We start from the raw sequence: 15000 nt of genomic DNA on the forward strand, positions 1-15000 counted from the left end.
ATTATAATTATTATTATTTATATATTTATTTTATAACTTCATGACAGACCAACATACATAATAATAATAATAATAATAATAATAATAATAATAATAATAATAATAATAATAATAATAATAATACATGTATATTTAGGCAGGGCTTGTAAAAAAACCCTCAAAGACACTTTACAAAGAGTATCAAATAGAGAGAAATATAAAACAATATAAAAACAATCTGCAACTTTGCCAGACATCAACAATGTTCTCTATAGAGTCTGAACCTTTCATCATTCAGATCAAAGATTACACAAAACTTTTCGCCAAAATATCGACCTTTTTTCAAGCCTGCTTCTTGCCGTGATGCACGTCAAACAAGGATCACGACTTTCCCACCATGAGAATATTGATGCATGATTAATGTGAGACGCTCTATATGAGCGGATATCCACTGATAGCCATCACATGTTAATGATGTCATGAGCTCACACGCAACACGCATGTGTGTGCCTCCAGTGTGGACACACACACTCCCAGCATGATAGAGACTGGGACCCGATCCAGCCTCTGACATGTGCATGAGCTGAGTGTGTGTGTGTGTGTGTGTGTGTGTGTGTGTGTGTGTGTGTGTGTGTGTGTGAGAGAGAGAGAGAGTATGTACATGTGGCTTATGTGTGTATTGTGTGGAAGTAGTGTGGGAGTGCCATGTGTCATCACAGTGTGAACTCCTGTCCCCTTAGTGCCTCCTGCTGAGCCCTCACACACACACACACACACACACACACACACACACACACACACACACACACACACACACACACACACAGTTCCAGAGTGAAGGAATTTGAACAATATGTTCGAACGCAGCATAAGAAACTCAATATATCGGCTTTCCCGCATTATAATCATAAATATTTAGATATTTGCACAAGATAAAAAGCGCCAGATGAATAAATAAATGAGGTTGTGAGCTGGTGAAACATTTCCCAGCATGCACTGAGCAGGAGACAGATACGGGTACAACAAGAGGTAGGATTACGGAGCCTGACTCTGATTTGAGTTCTTCCTTGTTATATTTCAATAATCTCTCAAATTAAACATTCATCTTGCAACATCTTCCCACCACTTCCTGATTCAGCTGCTTCAAAATAAAAGCTTTTACAAACTCGCACTGTGAAGAACATACATGGAACAAAATGTGTTCATTCACCAAATTAGCAGAGCTCTGATTCTTTCAATGAAACAAGTCCACGACGCAGAACTAACGGGGGGCTTTTATTGTGAAGGATTTGTAGGTTACGGAACTTCCTGTAAGCATTACTTCTGTTTTGTTCTGCAGGAAAAAAATCTAAGTAAAAACCACAATTCTGCTCTCCGTCTCTCCTGAAGATACGGAACATTAAACCTCCTCCGCCACCCAGGTGGTACGGCCCAATCACTTTCTCTTATTGGGAGAGCCCATTTGCTCGATGCAGAGGGGGGTTGGGTAGAGAATTGGAGGTGAAGAAGGTGGGGGGTACTGTAATGGCTTCGTCACCTTTCGGGTTTTGGGGGATTTTACCCCCAGCTCGTGTCACCAGACCTCCTCTCCCTTCATCAAAGACACCGCTTTCTCTTTCTCTTTCCAAACATCTCCTCCGATCCCTCGTTTCATTCCTCTCTGCCATTTTCTCTTCCCCTGTCTCCTGGGTTGCTGAAGCGTTCATTGGCAGAGGCAGGATGCAGGCACTCTCATTCTGACCACATCCCCCCACACCCACCCTTCCTCTTTCCTTCCCTCTCTTCATTTTCTCCCTCACATATTATTGCTGATCTCAGCAGAGTGCTAACACTCAGCTGATGGACTCTCCCTCTGCCTCCGCCCCTGACCAAACTCCCTCATTTCCCCCTTCGTTCCATTTACTCCATGTGTGATCAGGCGAAGGAGGAAGGAAGGTGGCGTTGCTTCTTCTCTCATCTGTGCCTCCACGCCGTAATTCGCCCTTCTGTCCTTTAATCACATATATGTTTATTAACCTTTATTCATTGCACGCCTTTCTGCAAACACCCTCTGGCCAATGGAGGGTTTTGGAGAATAGGCAGGCGGCAACCTCCGGTTCTGCCGAGTGAAGCCGATGCAGAAGAGTCATAAAGCTTGCATTCCCTCTACTGGCCACCAGGGGGCGACTCCTCTGGTTGCATAGAAGTTTATGCTTCATGTGTTAAAGCTGCATTCTCTCTCCTGACCACCAGGGGGTGACTTCTCTGGTTGTATAGAAGTATATGCTGCATGTGTTAAAGCTGCATTCTCTCTCCTGACCACCAGGGGGTGACTCCTCTGGTTGTATAGAAGTCTATATAAATGACTCTACTTCTCTTGATTTATTCCCTCAGTAAACATTGTAAACATGAGTTTATGTCTCAATCTCTAGTTCCAAGTCTTCTTCAATCCACATTAAGGCAATATTAATTGTACTAATCCAGTAATAAGGCGTTATTTGCCCACGGTGTGAACACAGCAGTAACAGATCTTTATTCACGTTGTATTGCCAGATTTTCCAGCGACACCGTATGTTTCCTAATTCTCAGGTGCAGCCGCTGTTTGTCAGTCCGGCTTCGTTCCTGTCCTTTAATCAAACAGACACACTCATCCCTCTCCGGTTCACCCACGTCATTCTTTCCTGTGTCTCTAATCTTGATCCAGTTTTTCCATTCACCTCTCTCCCTTGTTCTCTCTCCCTCCTTCCCCCTCTCTCTCGGCCGACTGGCCCACCTGTCCCCTCCGTCTCCTGCCAGCATGACTCTTGGACCTCATGAGGACACGACGTCTGGACTTCTGTGTCCTTGTTTGGGGGTGTTTGTGTGCACGTCATGCACTTAAGTGTATTTTACGTTTTTTTTAAAGAGGCTTTCAAGATCTTTTTGGCTCTACATCTATTTGTGATGTCCTAAGAACTATCCACACGTAAATCCAACTTCTAATTCATGAATAACCATGGATCAAAAGATTACCCGCAATGTGAAAGTAGTCCTTAGTAAACGCAACGCTGCAGTTCTATGGAGCTTTCTGGCTGCTTTTAGCTCATCTTCTTATATCCATGGTTCAGTTTCACTGCAGCAGGCAGCTGTTTAAACAACCAGTTATAATAAACCCATTGTACGCTACCTGCCCAGCAACCAGCTCACAACATTCTCACTCCACACTTGTCAGATACCAACGCAATGTTCCCCTCCAGTTACATGCATTGTGTCTTTTTAAAAAGGTACAGACACTGCTTGTTACATGCAAATACACTTCCAACTTATATTTAGGTTTACTCAAGCAAGAAAACTACTTGGTTGGGTTTAGGAAAGCAGATTGTTTCTTACATAAAATAAGTACCCGTGTCACGTAACTTAAGTACGGTACAATAGACAGCGGTCTACTGGGTGAAAGTCCTGTGTTTGTTTGACACCGACCTCCTGCAGAAGCAGACTTTTCGTTGCACTTTGCACGACGTCGGTTATTCGACCGTCTCATCCTGACGTTCATGGATTCATACAGACACTTATGCCATGTTCACACCAAAAGAGTTGTGAAATATTCACGTGAGTAGATTACATATTAAGTCAATGCACAGATGCGAATGGTTGCAAAAAAGGAAATTTTTCGCCGGGCGGCGCGATAAAAGCGAAAAGGCGTTTACGAATATTAGCTTTTCTGCTTTTCCGCTTTTTCGCTTTTCTGCTTTTTCGCTTTTTCGCTTTTTTGCTTTTTCGCTGGGGTTGAAATATTTCAACTCCGGTGAAGAATTCGCCCGACACGAAGTTGTGAAAGCCAATCGGCATTGAGACGCTCCGCCGGCATCACCGCCGTCCTGCCGTTACTGAATCAAACTGCTGCTGATCCGCTGAAGGAGCGCTGGAAGCGGCTTCATTCAGACACTCGTCCTGGAGGAGTCGGAGCTGTGTGTGACTACGGATAATGTTATGAACCCAGACACGGGGCGGTTGATGTTCCCACGTCTGAGGGACTTCCTCAACAAGTTTAAAGCAGAACTAGTGGTTATTTACATGGTGGATGAAGGAAATGGTATCTGTTTTCACGGAGTAAAGCCACGGAGAAAAGCCGCGCCCCCTTTTCCGCAGCGAATGGTTGCGAAAAAGTAAATTAACCACATAAAGTCGAGTAAACTCAGGCGAAAAAGCATTGTGAAAATGCGCAATAAGAAGGTGCGTTGGTATCAAACGTCGAAGGCTACTGACAAAGCGACGATATTTGACGAGTCGGGAGCGAGGACGGTTCGACCAGCTGGTGAACGGCGGCTAAAACAATCTTCTCTCGCGCGTTGGCGGAGACCAAAATGAAATGCAACTCCAATGCGACGTAATGCAGGTTAATTACCGTGTAAATTCAATGTGGGTGCGAGAGCTTAATTTACTCGCCGAAGTCTGCTGGCAATACATTGATTATTGTTATTAGTGGTGAAATATTCACTTCCCAGACGGAAACAACAGAAACCTGAGACACCAAATCCATCGGTTGCTCTCTCATTGGTGATGCCCTGAAGGTGAAAACCGTATGATGGTCTATTCTCTGCCAGAGAGGTCGGAGGTCGGCTCGTGGCTGATTATAAAATGCAGGTGTCTCGCTAAAGGACACTTACGCAGAACGAAGGCTCGTATGCGCCGTGGGTGTGATGATGAACCGGTTTACCTCTGCCACCTCGCTGCCCTCACATTGTGTGTCTGTAGGTGTGCGTTTGTGTCTGTGATCTCTATTTCTGTTCACAAGGGCGTGTGGGTGTGCACAAAGCAGCACACACTGAGGCGGGCGGGCTTTTAGCAACAAAAAAAGAAACAAATATATATATATATATATATATATATATATATATATATATATATATATATATATATATATATATATATATATAGTTTGTTTAAAAGGGTACAAGGCACCTTCTTTGTTTCATAAATGCTGTTTAAAATGTCTGGTTGATCTGGAGTGACACACTTCAACCTCGCAGATTGAATGCAGCAAGTGTTTCAGACATTAATCCTCCTAAACACCAGAGGATCCACCAACTAATCTGGAGGAAGAAAGCTTAACACGAAGAGTGACTTCATCAACAGTCACACAAATGTTGACGAGCTACAATTTCCGATCTCACCCAGAGAAGATGAACTAGAAAGTTCTCAGAGGTTCACGACCAAAAACAAGTAATTCATTGAAGTGGATAACAGGTGAGCTTTCATGCTTCTTATACTGTAGACACAATTTTAGACTCTGTATTTGTAGACTCTGGCTAACTTACTGTTGATTAGTGTGCATTGTCCCTGTAAAATAAACAAATAAATAAACAAATACAAATCAATATATGACGCCATCAGATCCATGCATTGACCTCAATCGAATCATTTCCGATTGCCGGTATCGAAACAACTCCGGTTTCAAAACGCAGCCTACATTTTCCCCCGTTGTTTTAAACACCCTTCACACGAGTGGTGCGTTCAGGTGCAGCCGAGTCGGAGCGTTGGAGGTACAAGGGAACGTATGGGAGAGTGATGCGTCTGTAAATGACTGCAGAGCAATAATGGTAGTGGAAGTGATGGCAAAGGGACAATTCCCTCTCTCTCTCTGAATCTCTACTCAATGTTCATACAGTATTTTCTCAGAGTACTTTAACACCTGTGAACGCCAATTCAGTGTTTGGATTAAATGTTGATATGCGGATTGACGGGATTCAAACCAAAGTCTCATTCAGTCAGAAGCTTTTATAGCCAAATAGACTCAATGATATCACCCGAAGAGACGCTTACCAACCAGGAAGAGACTACAAAGACAGAAAAGGAACTACAGAGATATGAAAGATGAATACAAAGAGACACACAATGACTAGAAAGAGACAAAAAATGACTACGAAGGGATACAAAAGACCACAAAGAAATAAAGAAATGACTAGAAAGAGATGCAAAATGACCAGAAAGAGACACACAGACCACAAAGAAACAAAATGATCACAAAGAGACACAAAATGACTAGAAAGGGACACAAAAGACCACAAGGAGACAAAAAGGGACTAGAAAGAGACAGAACATGAATAATCATGAAGATGAAGAGATGCACAATGACTAGAAAGAGACACAAAATGACCACAAAGAGACACACAATGACAAGAAAGAGACACACAATGACTAGAAAGAGACACACAATGACTAGAAAGATACACAACATGAATAAACATGACCACAAAGAGACACACAATGACTAGAAAGAGACACACAATGACTAGAAAGAGACACATAATGACTAGAAAGAGACACACAATGACTAGAAAGAGACACAAAATGACCACAAAGAGACACACAATGACAAGAAAGAGACACACAATGACTAGAAAGAGACACACAATGACTAGAAAGGGACACAAAATGACTAGAAAGGGACACACAATGACTAGAAAGAGACACAGAATGACTAGAAATAGACACACAATGACTAGAAAGAGACACACAATGACTAGACATAGACACACAATGACTAGAAATAGACACACAATGACTAGAAAGAGACACACAATGACTAGATAGAGACACAAAATGACTAGAAAGGGACACAAAATGACTAGAAAGAGACACATAATGACTAGAAAGGGACACACAATGACTAGAAAGAGACACACAATGACTAGAAAGAGATACAGAATGACTAGAAATAGACACAGAATGACTAGAAAGAGACACACAATGACTAGAAAGAGACACAGAATGACTAGAAAGAGACACACAATGACTAGAAAGAGACACAGAGTGACTAGAAAGAGACACACAATGACTAGAAAGAGACACACAATGACTAGAAAGAGACACAGAATGACTAGAAAGAGACACAGAATGACCAAGAGACACAACATGAATACAAAGAGATGCAAAACCGCTGCAAAAAAGCAGATATTCAGAAAAATATTCAGAAAAATGTTCAGAATAATGTTCAGAATAATGTTCAGAATAATGTTCAGAATAATGTTCAGAATAATGTTCAGAATAATACAGAATCGAGTGTAAAGCTGAGTGTAAAGCTCAGTTATGAGGGCGGAGCCTCTTCGTCCCTGAACGCCGGCCTCTCATTGGCTGGCCGGCCCAGAGTCCACCCTGAAAGATTAGATTACCGAGTGACGTCACTGAAGATCAATGAACTGTCATCCCTGAATACTAAATACACCGGTCAGCGGTGTGTGTGTGTGTGCGTGTGTGTGTGTGTGTGTGTGTGTGTGTGTCTGCTCCTCTTTTATTCCCATCTCATTAATTATTGTCCTCATCAAGTCTCTCTCTCTCTCTCTCTCTGCACACATGCACACTTACATGCACTCTCAGTCACGACTCGCACAGCGCACACACACCCACACACACACACACACACACACACACACACACACACACACACACACACACACACTCCCAGAAACCCAGAGAGAGAGAGAGAGACCGACACTGTTAACACACAACATCTAACTCTAGTAGAAGTCTGAGTCCTCTCTCTCTTTCTCTCACACACACACACACACACACACACACACACACACACACACACACACACGTGAAGCTAACATACGTCGGCTTCTGTGTTCATAGACCGCGACGTCAATTAAAAATGTTTTATATGAATATGAACGCTTATTGGTAATATAGGCCACGCATGGTAATGATCCACCACGGTGTGTGTGTGTGTGTGTGTGTGTGTGTGTGTGTGTGTGTGTGTGTGTGTGTGTGTGTGAGAGAGAGAGACAGAGAGAGAGAGAGAGAGAGAGAGAGTGTGTTATATAGGCTGAGCTGAGTGATTGATCACAGGGAGCAGGGAAAAGCAGGTTACTGCAGCGCTCACACACACACACACACACACACACACACACACACACACACACTCTCTCGGCGTTTGCCCCCCCCCCCCCCGCACCCTTTTCCTCCGACTCTCCCTCCCCTCCCTCCCCCATCCTTCCTTCCTCACCCTCTCCATACATCACTCTCACCTCCACCACCCATCACTCTTCCTCCTCTCCTCTCCTCTCCTCTCCTTCCCTCTCACTCCTTCTTTAACAGCCGAGCCCATCTTGTTATTCCCTCCCTCTCCCTCCCTCCCTCCCTCCCTCTCTCTCTCCTGTTATCCAGAGCCCAGGGGAACGGAGAGACATCGTCACATGCTCCTCTTCTTCTTCCTCCTCCTCCCTCTGTTATCTAGCTGCAGTAGCTCTACTCTACTGCTGCTGTCACAGGGCCACCTCTCTGTCTCTCCATCTCTCTCCCTCTCTTTCTTTCCCTTGCTTCCTCTCTCTCTTCCTCTCTCTCTCTTTCTTTCCCTTGCTTCCTCTCTCTTCCTCTCTCTCTCTTTCCCTCTCTTTCCCTCTCTCCCTCACTCTCTTTTTCTCTCTCTCTCTCTCTCTCTCCCTAAAAAGTTCTAAAACGTTCGAAAACGTTCTAAATCGTTCCAAAGATTTATAAAGAGTTCTAAAACGTTCTAAAACATTATAAAGCGTTCTAAAGAGTTCTAAAGCGTTCTAAAGCGTTATAAAGCGTTATAAAGTGTTATAAAGAGTTATAAAGCGTTATAAAGTGTTATAAAGCGTTATAAAGCGTTATAAAGTGTTATAAAGAGTTATAAAGCGTTATAAAGTGTTATAAAGAGTTAGAAAGCATTATAAAGCGTTATAAAGCGTTATAAAGAGTTATAAAGCGTTATACAGTGTTATAAAGAGTTATAAAGCATTATAAAGTGTTATAAAGAGTTATAAAGCGCTATAAAGTGTTAAAAAGCGTTATAAAGCGTTATAAAGCGTTCTAAAACATTATAAAGCGTTATAAAGCGTTCTAAAACATTATAAAGCGTTATAAAGCGTTATAAAGCGTTATAAAGCGTTATAAAGCGGTGTTCGCTCAGGTGACTGAAGGCCACAGCTAATTTGCTTTGATCATTTTGTAAACTCATATTACCTTTAATTTGTGTACTTCCTGCCGACTGGAGCCACGATGATGCGACGACTGCAGCGAGTGTTGATGAATAAAATGAGTATCTCTGTTAAAAGAGCCGTGACATGACGTGACATGACATGACATGACATGACGTGACATGACGTGACGTGACATGACATGACATGACATGACGTGACATGACGTGACATGACGTGACATGACATGACATGACATGACGTGACATGACGTGACATGACGTGACATGACATGACGTGACATGACATGACGTGACATGACATGACGTGACGTGACATGACGTGACATGACGTGACATGACATGACGTGACATGACATGACATGACGTGACATGACATGACATGACGTGACATGACATGACGTGACGTGACATGACATGACGTGACGTGACATGACATGACATGACGTGACGTGACGTGACATGACATGACATGACATGACATGACGTGACGTGACGTGACGTGACGTGACGTGACATGACATGACATGACGTGACGTGACATGACGTGACGTGACGTGACGTGAAATGACATGACATGACGTGACATGACATGACGTGACGTGACATGACATGACGTGACGTGACATGACATGACGTGACGTGACATGACATGACGTGACGTGACGTGACGTGACATGACATGACATGACGTGACATGACATGACGTGACGTGACATGACATGACATGACATGACATGACGTGACGTGACATGACGTGACGTGACATGACATGACGTGACGTGACATGACATGACATGACGTGACATGACATGACGTGACGTGACATGACATGACATGACGTGACGTAACATGACGTGACATGACATGACGTGACATGACGTGACGTGACATGACATGACATGACATGACATGACGTGACGTGACATGACGTGACGTGACATGACATGACGTGACGTGACATGACATGACATGACGTGACATGACGTGACGTGACGTGACATGACATGACATGACGTGACGTAACATGACGTGACATGACATGACGTGACATGACGTGACATGACGTGACATGACGTGACGTGACATGACGTGACATGACGTGACGTGACGTGACATGACATGACGTGACGTGACATGACGTGACATGACGTGACATGACGTGGCGTGACGTGACATGACATGACGTGACGTGACATGACATGACATGACGTGACATGACATGACGTGACATGACATGACGTGACGTGACGTGACATGACGTGACATGACGTGACGTGACATGACGTGACATGAGTGTCCTTTACTCCCTTGAGTCATTTAAGACGGCTAACTAAGTCTGGTTGTGGTCAGAACAATATTCCAGAACCTCAAGATGGACCATCGCTCAGACGCTCCAGAGCATCCGGGTGTTTCAGGTGATCCAGTGACCGTGATGACCGGCGACTCGGTTCCTCACATCGACTACGCCGAACATAAACACGGGTGATGCCGGTTGGACACCAAACATTGATGTAAAAGGTTGTAAAAAAAAGAAGATGGACACACTGACCAATCGGAGCAGACTTTGTGAGGGTCGTCTTAAAGAGACAGGCACGAAAGACCCCAAAGTACAACCTGAACATGAACAACATGAAGAGACCCTCCCTCTCTCCTCCTCCACCTCCACCTGAAGGAAAGCAGCTCTGGTGTGTGTGAACTCACCTTTAGGAGAGGAGCGTCTGCTCTTTATAAACCTGACAGTCAACAAGAAGACGAGAGCAACAACCAGCAAAATAATAAACAAACATGGCCGCTGCTTCATGGGTTAAATATGACATATGTCCTTTTCTTGTTTTATCTTTGACACATTTGACTGAAGAGAGGGAGGAAAGAGAGAGAGAGAAAGAGAGAGAGAGAAGGAAAGAGGGAGAGAGAGGGATAAGGAAAGAGGGATAGAGAGAAAGAGAGAGGAGGAAAGAGGGAGAGAGGGAAGGAAAGAGGGAGGGGGAGAGAGAGGGAGAGAGAGAAAGAGAGAGAGAAGGAAAGAGAGAGAGGGAGAGAGGGGGAGTGAGAGAGACAAGGAAATAGGGAGAGGGCGAGAGAGAAGGAGCGAGGGAGAGAGAGATAGAGAGAGAGAAGGAAAGAGAGAGAAAGAGAGAGAGAGAAGGAATAAGGAAGAGAGAGAGGGGGAGTGAGAGAGAGACAAGGAAATAGGGAGAGGGAGAGAGAGGGAGAGAGAGAAGGAGAGAGGGAGAGAGAGAGAGAAAGAAAGAAAGAGGGAGAGAGAGAGAGAAGGAAAGAGAGAGAGGGAGAGAGGGAGAGAGAGAGGGAGAGAGAGAAGGAAAGAGGGAGAGAGAGAAAGAGAGAGGAGGAAAGAGGGAGAGGGAGAGAGGGGGAGAGAGAGAGAGAGAAGGAAAGAGGGAGAGGGAGAGAGGGGGAGAGAGAGAGAGAGAAGGAAAGAGGGAGAGGGAGAGAGGGGGAGAGAGAGAGAGAAGGAAAGCGAGAGAGGGGGAGAGAGAAAGATGGAGAGAAAGAGAGAGGGAGAGAGAGAGAGGTGGAGAGAAAGATGGAGAGAGAGATAGAGAGAACTACGGAGAGAGAGAACTCAGGCGACCGCTCGCTCTGCTTATCGCCATAACAACAAAACCCGATCCCCCATCTCTCGGAGAAGTGACATTTCACTTTGCCCTGGATGCTGCTCCCTGCAGCGCTGCTCTGATCCAGCCTGTGTGTGTGTGTGTGTGTGTGTGTGTGTGTGTGTGTGTGTGTGTCTGTGTGTGTGTGTGTGTGTGTGTGTGTGTGTGTCCTCATTAAAGGAGCCCTGTGACTGTGGGGGAGTGGTCCTGATCACACACACTTTGTCAAACCAGACCTCTGCTGTGAGAGTGAGTGTGTTTGAGATCAGAGAAGAGAGGAAGATCCACACACACACACACACACACACACACACACACACACACACACACACACACACACACACACACACACACACACACACACACACACACAGAAAATTAAGTAGTACGTGAGTAATAACTCTTTTGGTGTCCCTCTAAGTAATTAAAAATAACAGAGACACTATTATTTTTATTTTTTAATCAGATTGTTACTTTGATTACTCTTTTTTTATATTATATTATTATTATTATAATATTATTTTTAAGCGAATAACGTTCCAATATGTCTTGACAAATAAAACAACAAAACCTGGATATAAGCAGACCTTTGGTCATATTCATCAGTTACTCCTAATTTCATTCCAAATTAAATCACTTTTCACATCAGTGTAAATTAGCTCCACTTTATATATATTATATATATGTATGTATATATATATATATATATATATATATATAAATATATATATATAGATAAAAATAAACTATGTCACTTAAAGCTGGACCGCCTGTTATCTCCTGAAAGCATCAAACATTAAAGCAACATGAACGCATGCAAGGCTACACAAACAATGTAGCATCAAAGTGCTTCTTTTTTGTTTTTTACCGAGTCTGGCACACACACACACACACACACACACACACACACACACACACACACACACACACACACAAACAAACGGCGGTGGTCCATCGAGAATGAATATAAAGAGTGAGCCTTTTTAGTGCTGTTTTTGTGTTTTTTTTACAGTGTAAATACATATATTTGTATATTTCCATCCCCGAGGACACACAGCTGTGTTAGTTCAGTGTCTCGCTGTAACCCAAAACCATTCAGTCTGGACATTTAAAGGCAAACGACTGCCCCGGCGAACCCGAAAGGCTCATATACAAAGAAAAGATGTACAAATAAAGAGCGTTGAGATGAACGTGAGCAGGAGGACTCACCCGGTGAGCACGACCACGAAGTCCATGACGTTCCAGCCGTTCCTCAGGTAGGAGCCCTTGTGCAGCGCGAAGCCCAGAGCCAGGATCTTTATGCCGCCCTCCAGGCAGAAGATGGCTATGAAGTAGGGCTCCGTCTCCTCCTGCAGGCGAGGAGGGGGGAGAAAAAACACTTGTTGTGGGTCACCTTCTGCTCAGGTGGAGTTTGTTTATTGGGAACATGTCAATGGAAATGGTTTTTGTGTTTTACATTTGTCAAGTAAAAAACTAAGAAGAGATGAAGCTCTCTGTCTAACTTCAGTGGATCCCAACATGTTGAGTGTGGAAGTCAGCGGTAAACGGAGTAAAGCCCGCCTCCTGCTTTATTCAATTGGCTGCCAATTGTGACATTGACGAGCAGTGCGGCTGAAGAATGTTTTGACTTCTATACTTTTCAAAAAAAACGGCGGGAAAAATGCGCCGTACCACAAGGCAACAGGCGGTGGGCCCATTGGCCATTGGCCCATCTTGGGTACTGTGTGTGTGTGTGTGTGTGTGTGTGTGTGTGTTACCAGTCGTTCAGAGAGAGGCGTCTTGTCTCCATCAGGAAGGTGCTGCTCCAGAGCCAGGACGATGCAGTTTGCAATGATGGTGGTGAGAATCATCCACTCAAACGGAGTGCAGCTGGAGTTAAGGCCAACATCACCATGAGACAGACACACACACACAAACACACACACACACACACACACACACACACACACACACACACACACACACACACACACACACACATACTGCATGTACGGGCAACCTCCGTGTAAAACGTGTCTCTTCATACATTTATCATAATAATTAATAAAAAGGTAAAATTCCATTCACGTTGGTTATTAAATGTTCAGAATTGCGTCCCACATTCTGTTCAACCCCCAAAAGGCTTGTGTTGTCGTAATGATGTTCAATGACGGATTCCTTTTAACAGACACATGCAAGACGCAGAGAAACATTTGTTGGTCTTATTGGTCATATTTGATGTGTTTTTAGCCTCTCTGGGGTTCCTGCTAGGAGTGACTCATCGTTTAGTTTGTACGGTCTCTGTAAATACACTTAGCTCCGCTTGGAATTTACAGGAGCTGACTCAGATTGTTACACTGTAACAATACACTGTAACAATACATTGTAACAATACACTGTAACAATACACTGCAACAATACACTGTAACAATACATTGTAACAACACACTGTAACAATACATTGTAACAATACATTGTAACAATACATTGTAACAATACACTGCAACAACACACTGTGACAATACACTGTAACAACACACTGTAACAATACATTGTAGCAACACACTGTAACAATACATTGTAACAATACATTGTAACAATGCACTGCAACAATACACTGTAGCAATACACTGTAACAATACACTGAAACAATACATTGTAGCAACACACTGCAACAATACATTGTAACAATACATTGTAACAATACACTGTAACAATACACTGTAGCAATACACTGTAACAATACACTGTAACAATACACTGCAACAATACATTGCAACAATATACTGTAACAATACACTGCAACAATACACTGCAACAACACACTGTAACAATACATTGTAACAATACACTGTAGCAATACACTGTAACAATACATTGCAACAATACATTGTAACAATACACTGTGAAAATGCACTGTTACACTGTAACAATACATTGTAACAATGCACTGCAACAATACACTGTAGCAATACACTGTAACAATACACTGTAACAATACATTGTAGCAACACACTGCAACAATACATTGTAACAATACATTGTAACAATACACTGTAACAATACACTGTAGCAATACACTGTAACAATACACTGTAACAATACACTGCAACAATACATTGCAACAATATACTGTAACAATACACTGCAACAATACACTGCAACAACACACTGTAACAATACATTGTAACAATACACTGTAGCAATACACTGTAACAATACATTGGAACAATACACTGTGACAATGCACTGTTACACTGCAACAATACATTGCAACAATACATTGTAACAATACACTGTAACAATACACTGTGAAAATGCACTGTTACACTGTAACAATACATTGTAACAATACACTGCAACAATACACTGTGACAATGCACTGTTACACTGTAACAATACACTGTAACAATACATTGTAACAATACACTGCAACAATACACTGTAACAATACACTGCAACAATCCAATGTAACAATACACTGTGACAATGCACTGTTACACT

At 43.1% G+C, this 15000-nt stretch overlaps 1 protein-coding gene across 1 annotated transcript in view; it reads right to left on the reverse strand.

Annotated features, from left to right (window-relative positions):
• The window catches only part of cacna1ab (calcium channel, voltage-dependent, P/Q type, alpha 1A subunit, b), a gene marked incomplete at both ends in the record, with an annotated part of 167044 nt that overhangs the window by 100343 nt on the left and 51701 nt on the right, over window positions 1-15000 (reverse strand). Inside the window, 2 exons of the mRNA XM_079220283.1 lie at window positions 12727-12866; window positions 13275-13386. Of these exons, the coding sequence (XP_079076409.1) occupies window positions 12727-12866; window positions 13275-13386 (252 nt within the window). The remainder of the gene's footprint in view (window positions 1-12726; window positions 12867-13274; window positions 13387-15000) is intronic.

Source organism: Taurulus bubalis, assembly GCF_910589615.1.
Source record: "Taurulus bubalis genome assembly, chromosome: 6".
Lineage (NCBI taxonomy): Eukaryota > Metazoa > Chordata > Actinopteri > Perciformes > Cottidae > Taurulus > Taurulus bubalis.